Source organism: Narcine bancroftii, chromosome 2 (assembly GCF_036971445.1).
Source record: "Narcine bancroftii isolate sNarBan1 chromosome 2, sNarBan1.hap1, whole genome shotgun sequence".
In the NCBI taxonomy this organism is placed as follows: domain Eukaryota; kingdom Metazoa; phylum Chordata; class Chondrichthyes; order Torpediniformes; family Narcinidae; genus Narcine; species Narcine bancroftii.
The window spans coordinates 42,988,230-43,001,894 of record NC_091470.1 but is presented as its reverse complement, the minus strand read 5'-3'; the positions used below and the strand labels follow the sequence as shown (position 1 = coordinate 43,001,894).

Here is a 13,665-nt window from a genome sequence, read left to right as displayed (position 1 = left end):
CTGGACATCCTGATGGTACTAAATTTTAATTACATTTTTAAAAAATGTTTAAATTTAGATTACACGCCATTTCATCCCATGACCCCATGCCACCCAATTACACCCCTGGCATGTTTCAAAAGGTGGGAGGAAACTGGAGTCTTGAAGGAAACCCATGCAGGCATGAGAAAAATGTACAAACTCTTTACAGACAACACAGGATTTGAACCCCAGTCCTGATGGCTGGCACTTTAACAGCGTTGCGCTAATTATGCCGTGGTTAAATTACTGGGGTAGGAACGAAGAGACAGATTCAAATCCACCATAGCAGCACTGGCTCTTAAATTCAAATCTAGAATTTGAGCAAATATAACTAGTCTTAGCAATGATAACCAAAAACCTTTTAGAATATCATAATATTCTAAATGCCCTTCAGAGGAGGAAATCTGCCAAATTTATCTTACCTGTTCTAAATATGATTTCAGGTTGACATTAGTTTTAATTTTTTTTTATTTTTCACACTATGAACCATACTCACAAAAATACACACAAACATTTCACTCAGTGTCATTTTCTCCCCTTTTTCTCCCCTCCTTCCCTCCCTCCTTCACCCCCTCCCCACTCACTCAACGTTCAACATATATATATTAAACCCATTAAACAATGTCATCACACAATGAGCCCTTTATAAATGGAACAATTTGTGTCTTCCACATACTGGGTCAGTTCATTTCGTCTTCTTCTCCTTCTGTCATTTTAGGGGGTGGAGGTCCGTGGTAGGCCCTCTCTGTTGTGTTCCATGTACGGTTCCCAAATTTGTTCGAATACTGTGATGTTATTTCTTAAATACATTTGTTCATTTCTATGTACCATTACTGTATTCTCAGGCTATCTTCTAATTTTCAGGTTGACATATTACACTTTTATGCTACAGCTAAGGCTATCATAATAAATCTTTTTTGTGCTCCATCCAAATTGAGTCCAAGTTCTTTACTTCTTATATTACTTAGAAGAAAGATCTCTGGATTTTTTGGTATGTTGCTTTTTGTGATTTTATTTAATTGTAGTTGACTTAAAAATTCCATTGAAATGGTCAGGGTCTGTTCAGGGACAAACAATAGGTGGGTGACAAATCCTGGCTTTGCCTGAAATGTCCAAATGACGAAAAACATGCATTTATTTCGAATATTTATTTATGTTCTTTATCACTGATCCTCAGCAACTTTCCATGTTTGCCAAATCCCCCCTAGTTTCTAAAAGTCAGATATTTAATTGAAGTATATATTGTGGGGAAATATTTTCAGAATGCACCTGTTCAGTTGCACTGATTTTTCTTAGCTACAATGATATTTGGAAATGGCTTTATATGTTAAATAACTTTAAACTGCAAAAATTAATTACTTTCTATATTCCAAAGATATAAAAGAAACCATTAAGGTATATTACTACTCTTCCTTACTGTTACAGAGGTTATTCTCAGTGGCAGAGTTTAATTGTAAGTTATGATTTTCCCGTGATTGGGTGCACACGCTGAGTTTCCAGTTTGTAAATTTGTCATTGACAATAAATGTGAACTTCTATGCATTGCCATAAATATAAAATGTTGGAGGAATTCAGCAGGCCATGCTGCATTTGTGGAGACAGCGAGATGGAGAATATCCTTACATCTCTTATCTTTTGGATGGATGAAGTGCAACATGCCAACTGACTGAAAATTACTCTCCTCAAAAGATAACAGAAAATAATACGGGGTAGTTGTGACATGCCACCAATTTTAAAGGGGTGTAGACGGAGATGTGGATAGGCCCATAAAATGGCCAATGAACGCAGCAACCGCGTGGACCTGGGGGTGACACTGCCATCGTCTCAGGTGACCTTCTGCACAGCAGAAAGATGGGGAACTGTGGCAGGAATGCTGGCCAATCCCAGGCCAGTGCACCAATGATGTGGGGCCCTGACATTAGTACTTGGGGCCCATATAAGCATGACAGCCAGAGCAATAAATCAGTCTCCTTTTCCAATGCTTTAGTTTGCATGTTGTTCTTTTCCACACTCGCATAGCGCGAGCACTACAGGGTAACCTTAATAATTGGTTGAATCGTACATTTCGCGTGATAATTATAATTTTTTTATTAATAAGTGGTTGTTATATTCAGAATATTTACATTTCAATTTATATTGATTAGATCTTAATATGTATATTTAATTTTTCTTTTTTCTTTCTTTATGGCTCTCCTTAGGAGAGTTGGCTGAAGGGGGGGGTTCTTTTCTTTTTTTTCTAAATATACAAAATAACATTCATGTTTATGGTTAATTGTTGTATATGTCATATATTATTTGTTTTTTGAACGAATAAATAAAGTTTTAAAAAAAAAAATAAAAATAATTGGTTGAACCAACTGTGAGTCAAAGCAATGGTAGGGCAAAGAATTATTTCTCTGATGTGAACTGCATGTGTTGTACAATTAATAGTCATTGAACAACAATTTTTTGGTTATTTGTTTCTCTTTATCCTTGCCAGTGTTCAAATGAGCCCATATTTGCAGCAGATTTCCATCCAACAGAGACTAACATCATTGTAACTTGTGGAAAATCCCACATTTACTTTTGGACACTTGAAGGAGGCTCTTTTGCAAAGAAGCAAGGGCTATTTGAGGTAAGTTTCCATTTCATTAAAAAAGTTGTTAAATAACACAAGCTAATCAAGAAAATAAACAGCTTTAACTATGACTGGGGCAGTAAAGATCAAGAAGGTTTTCTGAAAGTGCAATGTTACCACACAATAGTGTTGGTCAATTCATTCCTTCTGATATTCATTTCACAAATACACCGTGAAATGATAGCATTAGTGTGTTAAAAAGATGATGTTATGTTTCAACCAGAAGTTCTCTAACGATGTATCTCAACCTAAGTGGAGACAATTGCAGACATAATATTCAGGCTATTCATTCTTACCATGTTGTGCATTGTCCTGAAATGAACCTAAATATATCTGCTTCTTCTTAGAAACATGAAAAACCAAAGTTTGTTCTGTGTGCAACCTTTGCAGAGAATGGTGACTCAATAACCGGGGACTCAAGTGGAAATATCCTCGTCTGGGGAAAAGGTGAGAATGGAGTGAAGTTTGTTTGTCAAGTTACATTTTCGTTCTGGAGAAACACCCAAAACATTGACTCCCCATTTCACTCCATGAATGCTGCCTGACCAGTTACCCATTGCACATTTTAGTTCTGTTTCTCCTTTTCTCTTCCATCCTGGTGTCACGCATTCAATTTCAGCAGCGAATTCAGGTGCAAATGACCAAGAAAGAACACTAGCTATGAATAAAGATGCTATCTCTGAATCTATATGGACAGCACGGTTGGTATAGCAGTTAGTGCCATGCCTTTACAGCGCTAGCGACTGGGACTGGGATTCAAATCCTGCGCTGTCTATATGGAGTTTTTACGTTTTACCGTATCTGCGTGAGTTTTCTCCGGGGGCTCCGGTTTCCTCCCACTGTTCAAAAATGTACTGGGGGTGTAGGTAAATTGGGTGGCCTGTTACCGTGCTGTATGTCTAAATATTGTACTAAAAAAATGCAACCTTTTTCATTCACCAATCAGCTTGTTTCTATCTTACTTGCACAATGTACTTGTAGCAGAATTCTTTGTTTTCGAGGTGTGTTTTGGGATGATCTTTGTCATACAGCACAGGAAGAGGATCATTGCCCCACCATATCCTTGTCAATCATCACAACCCCCTATCTGTACCAATCAAATTAGCAGCACTGGCCTGTAGCCTTACACACCTCATGGTTTATGTCCCATCCTTCATTGACTTAAAATGCTTCACACATCGTTCCGACCTGCAAATAACAGAATTTTCTGTTAAAGGTTGGCATTATACTGCAGAGTATTAAAAAATAGGAAATCCCAGGTTTGACCCTGATATTCACAGTTCATTTTCCAATCTACTGGAATGTCACAAAACACAAGTATTGTTCAACAATGACAATTTTAATATATGTATTGTTTTGCGTAAAATAAAGTATTTCAAGATCAACTATAAAACTGCCAAATTTTTTTAGCCACTGTGACAGTTTTTAATGTGATCTCTCTCCAAGTGGTGTTTGTGATGCACGGCTGCAGCAGGAAGCAGACACAAAACTCGAGAAAGACTGTACAACAGGCTTTATTCAGTTAAAAGTCTCTGCTACAGTGGTAGCTGTATTGGTGACTCCTGAGTGACTGGCTTGGGAGAGGCCGGCTCAGGATTATATCCTGGGTGGCTGATTGACAGCCAGCCAGGTATGGTCTGTCCTCCGGTGATCTTCCTGCAGGTACAGAGATCGCCCCCTGCAGTAGGCTAGGGGTGTATCACCTCAGTGTTATGATTTAAGCAAATATTAAAATTCTTCTATTTCAAAAATTGGTTCTATCTCATAAATTGTCACAACATAAATCTATTTCTCTTAGGTACCAACCGCATCAGCTATGCTATTCAGGGGGCCCATGAAGGGGGTATATTTGCACTTTGCATACTGCGCGACGGCACTCTCGTATCAGGTGGGGGAAAAGACCGGAAGCTGATTTCTTGGGACCGTAATTACCAGAAGATACAAGAAACTGAGGTGAGATTTCAGGGCAAGAATTGCTTTAGTGTCCAATTCAAGCCAACCAGCATGACAATTCTGACTTTATTAATGAATATTCTCCAGTCATGGTGGAGTGTGCATTCCAACAGCAGTTCTGCACGTGCTTTAAAAGTCTATTTAGGATTATCCTCAAAATTTAATATGAATGTTTTTGACGATTAAAGTTTAGAATACCAACCACGAGAGAAATGTGACGTTATGCCACTTTTAACCAGCAGGTGACTGGGAACGCAAAGTTTCCCAACTGAGGATTTCCCTGTGATTTCTTCAGGGTTTGTTGCAGATCATTTGAAGGCAGTGAATGCCATTGTTTTGTAAACTTTCCATTATTATTTCTTTATTGCTTGATTAGAGATTGATGTTAGTCTTTTTCTACCAGCATACCCAGGTTCCTCTTGGATTCTGCAAACAAACTAGGTATGATCTCGAGACACGAGAGAGTGCAAATTCTCCAATCTGGAAAAGATGGTGGGGAGAAGGGAGAGTGAAGGCGGAGTCAGCTGCAGGAGATAATGAGTGCTGGAACTTCAATTCTACAGGCCCTGGGTTACAAACACTAGACTAACAAACACCCATACATAGGAACATACTATGGGCTGGGGTCGAACCAAGCAGATCTGGGAGGGCTGAGCAAACTCACTCATTGAGTCAGTGAGGCTGGCAGATGGAACTCTTGCCACACCTGCTCACTCCTCTATCAGCCGTTTCTAGGATTCTCTCCCACACTTTGCTTTTGTTCAATTCTGACTTGGAAAGAATTCAGGTCAAGAACAGTTCTCAGGGACAGAACTCTTGATGTAACCTAGGGATTGCTGATACACAATTGAAGGGTGCATTCACTAATTGAACAGTTAAAAAACAATACAAGAAAATGTCTGTATTCCTCCTTTATACACCTCATCATTGTTGTTGTTTCATTTTGTGATACAAAATAACAATACATTTTTATGATGAGATCTTCACTATTACCTGGAAAACACTGGCATTATTTTTACTACTCCTCAAATGAAGAGGTCAATGTAATTCAATCATGGAATCTATTTCCAGTAGCAGCAGCAGTCAAAAAACTAATCCATAAACCATTAACAAGAAGTTGATACTCTGCCAACACTTTAATTTGTCTTATGAACATGATATCATAACCTTATTGTCTTAAACTACTACCATCGTTTGGCCAGAGTACAACACTTCTTGCATTGAACCATTTGTTACTTTCTGTTATATAATTTAGGTTCCTGAGCAATTTGGTCCAGTGAGGACAGCAACTGAAGGAAGGGGAGAAGTGTTACTTATTGGCACAACGAGGAACTTCATCTTACAAGGCACTTTATCTGGAGACTTTCACCCAATCACCCAGGTAGGACCAGATAGCCCTGAAAATATGCCCACTTTGTTTCTTCAGAATCCTTGAATTGCTGAAAGAGCTTAAATGCAGTAAATCATTATCACAAATGTAGCTGTAGCCCAGACATTATTCATTTCAGGCCCTAATTAATCACCATTGTAAGTTGCTCATGTGGAACACGTCAATGTCAAAATGGCCTTTGAAATTTGAGATATATATCGGTCTATTTTGGTGAGACCCTGAGCAGGTTGGCTTTCCTTTTCTGTGAATAATCCTGACCGTAGTTTACAACTGGATAGATAATGAGCAGCAATTTGAACTTCAATTGATGGCACTGAACTTTTAACTGCAATTAGTGAGGCAGCCTTTTCTCTTATTGTTCTTCATGCACATTGGCTAGTGAACCTTCATATAAGCAATGGCATTTGAATACATTGGAGAGCAGTCAACTGTAATCGATGGTGAACGATCATTTCTTCTTTGTACAGGCGCTCCATTGCTGTGCTCCATTCCAGAAATCCTCTTTTATAACAAAATAAAATATTAACTTCTTGGCCAAGGATAAAATATTCATTAATACAGGTTGTACCTCTTTAATGTGGCGAAGTTGCGACCTGGCCATTGCCAGACCACAGAAAATGCCGTAAAACAAAAATTGACCCTTAAAGGTCATATCAAAATTAGAACAAAGCTTAAAACAGGAAATAATACTGTGGGGCAGCATAGTTAACATAGTGGTTTGTGCAATACCTTTACAGTGCCTGTGATCGTCAAGGGTTCATGCCCTGCACTCTCTACAATGAGTTTGTACTAATGACAGCAGATTCAAACGTGTCAGACCACGGGAGTTCCCGAACCACAGAGTGCCAGATTGGAGAAGTCCAACCTGTGTTCCATTGGAACCTGAATTATGTTTTTCAACCTAGTCAAAAATTGAGCATTGCAAAATACAAGGTTTTGAGAAAGCATTATTCGGTGCAGCAAATAAGCAAGAAGACAGCACATTGACCTTTAATTCACAGGAGTTGGAGTTTAGAAATAAAGAAGTATTGTTTCATTTATACATTTATAACCCTATATATAGGGTACTGTGCACAGTTTTGACCCCTTTTTTAAAGAAGGAATTCACTAGGATAATTCATGAAAGGAGAGGTTTGTCCTCTCATCAAAACCAAAAGAACTTGTGTCTGTATTCTTCTAGTTTAGAAGATTGAGGAGTGATCATACTGATAATCTAAGATCTTAAAGGTGCATGACAGAATTGATGTTGAGATGTTTTCACCAGTGGAAGAGCCTTAAGTGAGGATGCCACATAATGAACAGTCATTAAAAACTGGGGAGCAGAACTCTGAGGGTGGTGAAGATATGTTCTTTAAAGATTGAAGACTGAAGCTATGGAAACTGTCTCAGAAAGGGAGTTGGGGCTGGGATAGATCACCCTTGATCAGTTAAATTGCAGAACAGACGTGAGGGGGCAGCTAGCCTACTGTTTTTTTGTGTATAATACATTAAATGGGGTACTTTCAATTGTTCTAGTTTTATTCCTGCATCCTTTCTAATTTGACCTCTGATTATTTTTTCTTTCTTGGTTTGAACTTCAAGAGCTTTCAGTTGCTTTGTTTCTTCTGAAATATCTGCAGGGTCACACAGATGAGTTGTGGGGTCTGGCCATCCATCCAAACAAGGAACAGTTCCTAACGTGTGGTTATGACAAACATGTTTCCCTGTGGGATGCTATTGCTCATCATACCATCTGGACCAAGATCATAGAGGTATCAAACTGTCAGTTTGGCATCAATATTTCATCAGAAATTTTAAATGAGTTGATGAAACTATTCAGACAGGGAAGAGTGTTAACATAGCACTTCATTCAGGAAATAGATGTTTGCTTCCTTGAGATTGAAAATTCTGTGGATAATATTGAAAGAGATTGGGAAATCAGTAAAAAAACAACTGGACATGCTGAAAATTTTGAGTTAAAATTGGAAAATGCTGAAATCATTCAGCACGGCAGGCAGCATTTGTGATTTAAAAATCAAGAGAATAAACTTTTCATCTGGATTCAGGAGGAGAGGAAAAAAACCAATATTTTTTTTTTTAAGGACTTTGGAGATTGTGAGAAATGGTTAGCAATGGGAAATTAGAGAGAGCATTAGGTCCAAAGAGAGAGCATATCAATTGGCCAAAAAAAGTACCGCAACCGAAGACTGGGAGCAGTTCAAGATGCACCAAAGGAGGACAAAGGGATTAATCAAGAGAGCAAAAATAAATTACGAAAGTAAGCTTGCGGCAAATATAAAAACCGACTGCAAAAGCTTTTATAAATATGTCAAGAGGAAAAGATTGGTGAAATCCAGAGTAGGTCCTTTGCAGTCGGAATCAGGGGAATATATAATGGGGAATAAGGAAATGGCAGACCAATTAAATTCTTACTTTAGTTCTGTTTTTACAAGAGAGGATACAAATAACCTCCCAAGGATGTTGGGAAACATAGAGACTAATGCAAGGGAGGAACTGAAAGAAATCAGTATCTCTAAGGACATGGTCTTGGGGAAATTGATGGGATTGAAGGCAGATAAATCCCAAGGGCCTGATAATCTACATCCTAGGGTACTTAAGGAAGTGGCCATTCAGATAGCAGATGCTTTAAGAATTATTTTCCAGATCCCGATAAACTCAGGATCAGTACTCATGGATTGGAGGGTAGCTAATGTTACCCCACTATTTAAAAAGGGGGGCAGAGAAAAAGCAGGGAATTATAGGCTGGTGAGCCTTATATCAGTAGTGGGCAAAATGATGGAATCCATTATTAAGGATGTAATAGCGGAGCATATGACTAGCAGAGAACGGATCGGATGGAGTCAACATGGATTTACAAAAGGTAAATCGTGCTTGACAAATCTATTGGAATTCTTTGAGATGGTGACAGGTAAAATAGATGGGGGAGAGCCAGTGGATGTGGTGTACCTGGACTTCCAAAAGGCCTTCGATAAGGTCCCGCATAAACGAGTGGCTTACAAAATCAAGGCTCATGGGATTGGGGGCAAAGTATTGATGTGGATTGAGAACTGGCTGGCAGGTAGAAGACAGAGAGTTGGGATAAATGGCTCATTTTCTGAGTGGCAGGCGGTGACCAGTGGGGTGCCACAGGGATCTGTACTGGGACCCCAGCTGTTCACAATTTACATTAATGATCTGAATGAGGGGATTGGATGTAATGTCTCCAAATTTGCAGATGACACTAAGCTAGGAGGGGTTGTGTGCACGGAAGAGGGGGTCAGGAAGCTCCAGTGTGATTTGGATAAATTGAGGGACTGGGCAGATACATGGCATATGCACTACAATGTGGATAAATGCGAGGTTATCCACTTTGGTAATACAAACCGGAGGGCAGATTACTATTTGAATGGCAATAGATTAAGAGATGGGGAAGTGCAGAGAGACCTAGGGGTACTTGTACACCAGTCTCTGAAGGCGAGCATGCAGGTACAGCAGGCGGTTAAAAAGGCAAATGGTATGTTGGCCTTCATATCAAGAGGGTTTGAGTATAGGAACAAGGATACCTTACTGCAGCTGTACAGGGCCTTGGTGAGACCCCACCTGGAGTATTGTGTGCAGTTTTGGTCACCTTATCTAAGGAAGGATGTTCTTGCAATGGAGGGAGCGCAGAGGCGATTCACCAGGCTGATACCTGGAATGGCAGGAATGACTTATGAGGAAAGATTGCGCAAATTGGGATTGTACTCGCTGGAGTTTAGAAGATTGAGAGGGGATATCATAGAGACATATAAAATTCTGGCAGGACTGGACAGAATGGATGCAGATGGGATGTTTCCAATGATGGGAAAATCCAGAACCCGGGGCCATGGTTTGAGGATAATAGGCAAACCATTTAGGACCGAGATGAGGAGGAATTTCTTTACCCAGAGGGTGGTGAATCTGTGGAATTCATTGCCACAGAGGGCAGTAGAGGCAGGTTCATTAAATATATTTAAGAGGGAATTAGATCTATTTCTTCAGTATAAGGGTATTAAAGGTTACGGAGAGAAGGCGGAGACGGGGTACTGAACTTTAAGATCAGCCATGATCTCGTTGAATGGCGGAGCAGGCTCGAAGGGTCGATTGACCTACTCTTGCTCCTATCTTCTATGTTTCTATGTTATGTAATTCGACTGTGGACAAAACTGTTCAGATGATTTTTGTTTCTATTTGAAGAATGATTTAACAGCAAAAATGCCACTGCCAGGCTGAGATATGATTGTTGCACAGTTTAATTATCAGAACACTGTAAATGTAAGGAAATGTTTGCTTAACAAAAAATACTCCACCTACATAATTAGTATACATGCTTTAAACAATTGAGACTTAAGCCCACTTCATTCTAGGGTTTAATTACTCTATTATTCACAGTCTGTGCTTCTGAATTTGTTTTGTTCAAACTACAGGATCCAGCTCAATCTGCTGGTTTCCATCCATCAGGACATGTTGTTGCTATAGGAACTCAAACTGGAAGGTAAGAGTGAATAAGTGATTTCTCTATCTGGCAGACGAGGCAATGAGATTTGTTTTGTTTCGGTGTATTTTTATGTATACAAGTTCACAGTAAAATTTTTTAAAAAAAGGTAAAGTTTAATCTGGAACAGTTTGTGACCTCAATTCATTCCATGCTTTCTATTTTAATTCAATTTATTTTATTTAATTTAGACATAGAGAATGGAGATAGGCTCGTTCGGGTCCATGAGCCCGAGCTGCCCTAATACATTAATTACCCTACAATCTCAGTATGTTTTGAAGGGTGGGACTACCTGGAGGAAACCCACGCAAACACGTAGAGAACATACAAGACAGCATGGGATTTGAGCCAGGGTCGCTGGTGCTGTAATCTTTGGCTTGGCTTCGCGGACGAAGATTTATGGAGGGGGTAAAAAGTCCACGTCAGCTGCAGGCTCGTTTGTGGCTGACAAGTCCGATGCTCCCCCTGTGCTACCAGATAGTACAGGGCACATATCATGTTTATGTGGGTGGTGTTCAAGTGATAGTGATTGAAATGCAAGATGAAATTGACTTCTTTCTCATTTTTTTGTGAGAATCATAGTTCGAAAGTGACCTGAGACTTTTCTACACGGAGTAAACACTGTTTCAGTACTAGTTAGAGTGTCTGTTTCTTTCTGGGCCATTGACAGCAATGAAGATTCAATTTTGTTCTTCGTAGAAGTCATCTTCATTGTATGGTAGGCTCTTTTGAGGTTTTCCTGACTACCAATATCCTCTTTTCCAAGTTTCCATATCTAATGACACAATTTAAACAAGTCTGCCCCAAAGTGGCCCTTTTTGTTCAAATAGCACCTCCGCTATGATGGGAAATTACAGAGGCATATGGTAACACTTCTTGTATGACAATAGGCCTACCCCAATTTAATGCACACTTGCTTGCAAAAGGTTCTGGCTTCCTGATTCTAACCCAAAAAATGCAATGGGTCAAGTTTATTGTACAAGTACAATCCGATGAAACAATGGTCCATGGTGCAAAAACATGCAGACACACAACCAGACATAAATGCAGACAAATAATGCATTTGCAGGACAAGTATTATATCTATAAAAATAAATAAATGTATTGTTTTGTACAAATGAGAGTCTTGGATGGTTAGTGTGAGCAGTTCCTTTGTTCAGCATTCTCACTGCCCCTGGGAAGAAGACGTTCCTTGGCCTGGTGGTGCTGGCTCTGATATTCCTGTACCTCTTCTCCAACAGGAGCAGCTGAAAGATGCTGTGGGCAACGTGGAAGTGGCCCTCAATGATTTTGTGCTCCCTCTTCAGACAATGATTCCTTTGAAGGAGGGGGAGGGGAAACTCTAGTGATCCTCTCTGCCACGCTTATGGTCATATGGATTGATCTCTGAGCCATTTCTCTGCAGTAATCGTACCACAGTGTGATGCAGCCAGCCAGGACGCTCTTGATAGAGTTCCTGTGGAAGGTTGACATAATGGTGGCTGGTCGTCTTGCCCGCTTCAGTCTTCTCAGGAAGTGCAGTCGCTGTTGCAGCTTCCTGACAAGTGAGGAGATGTTGAGTGTCCACGATAAGTGAACTCTAAGGAACTTTGTGATCTCCACTCTCTTTATAGTAAAGTTGTTGATGTATAGAGGAAGGTGGTTGTCCTTAGTCCTCCTGAAATACACAATCATCTCCTTTGTCTTGTCCATGTTGAGACTCAGGATGTTATTCTCGCACCATTTCATGAGATTTTCTACCTCTTCTCTGTAGTGCGACTCATCGTTGTTGCTGATGACGTCATCTACTGTTGTGCAAACTTGATGACACTGTTGGAGCTGGATTTGGCGATGCAGTCATGGATTAGTAGCATGAACAGGAGCGGGTTGAGCACACAGCCCTGAGGTGCCCAAGTGCTCACTCAGCATGACGGGGCTCAATATTCTGCTACTGACCTGGACAGACTGTGGTCTTTCTGTTAGGAAGTTCAGGATCCAGTTACAAAGGGGTGTTGAGTCCCAGCGAGGACAGCTTCTCCACCAGCCTCTGGGGAATGATCGTATTAAACACTGAGCTGAAATTGATGAACTATGAGGCAGGACAGAGTAAAGTGACAAGGCTATAGCATCATCTGTGGAATAGTTTCTTCTATAGGCAAATTGAAATGGATCCAGCCTCTCGGGGTGGTGTGCTTTGATGCGTTCCATCACCAGGCACTCAAAGCATTTCATAACGATGAAGGTCAATGCCACAGGGCGATAGTCATTGAGGCCTGTTATTGTCACCCTCTTGGGTACCAGGATTATGGTGGCTGTCTTGAACCCTGTGGGAACAATGGGCTGCTGAAGTGAGGTGTTGAAGATGCCCTCAAAGATCTCTGTCATTTGGTCAGTGCAGTCCTTCAGTACCTGACCAGGTATGTTGTCTGGTCCTTCTGCCTTGGATAGGGTTCTCCTCAGTTCAGCTGCGGCTATGCAGGGGTCCATTCATCAGGGGGACATCGAGCTTTCTTTCGCATCATCCTGTTCTTTTTATCAAACCGTGGATAGGTGTTCAGTCTGTCCGAAAGGGAGGACTCATTGTCCTTAACTCGCAAGGCTGACTTGTGATCAGTAATAGTCTTGATCTCTTGTCACATGGGCCTCGTGTTGCCAGTATCACACAGCTGCCTGTGAACGTCTGCATGCTTTACATGGTCAAAAGTGGCACAAGTTCTTGTACTTTATTTTTAACCAAATGTGATATGAAAATGCTTGAATTTGTTTCATCATTTATCATTTGTTTTGAGTGATAAATAGCTGATCAAGCAACGGGGATACTTGTGCTTCAACCTGAGAGCAGCATAGCAACAGTGGAACCTGCTGGTAGCCCAGGGAATTTCTGACACAACTAGAATGAATATTTGGGACAGTTTTTTTTACTGGCACTAACCCACTACCCATAATCACCATTGCCCATTTACTACATTTACCTAATTTGGCATTGGAGGACCAATTCTGCTCTCGCAAACTTTAGTGGCATTGCCCAGCCAAAAGTAGTGTTTAAAAGAGTACCCTAAATCTCTACCCCTGCTTTTCAACTTCAATGCACTTAGTTTTTTTAATACAATGGCATTTTTTTGACTTTTGGAGAAATTTAAAAATCTTTACAAATGATGTAAATATTTACAAAATATAAATGTATATATTTCAAATTTAAAAAATAGATGGCAT

The 13,665-nt window shown here is 40.1% G+C and overlaps 1 protein-coding gene across 6 annotated transcripts in view; it reads left to right on the top strand.

Moving 5' to 3' along the window:
• eml1 (EMAP like 1) overlaps window positions 1-13,665 on the top strand; it is a 197,169-nt gene that overhangs the window by 172,176 nt on the left and 11,328 nt on the right. For all 6 annotated transcript variants that reach the window (XM_069916453.1, XM_069916448.1, XM_069916450.1 and 3 more), the window contains 6 exons: window positions 2,501-2,635; window positions 2,986-3,085; window positions 4,437-4,591; window positions 5,847-5,972; window positions 7,601-7,732; window positions 10,406-10,473. In XM_069916453.1, coding sequence (XP_069772554.1) covers window positions 2,501-2,635; window positions 2,986-3,085; window positions 4,437-4,591; window positions 5,847-5,972; window positions 7,601-7,732; window positions 10,406-10,473 — 716 coding nt within the window. The remainder of the gene's footprint in view (window positions 1-2,500; window positions 2,636-2,985; window positions 3,086-4,436; window positions 4,592-5,846; window positions 5,973-7,600; window positions 7,733-10,405; window positions 10,474-13,665) is intronic.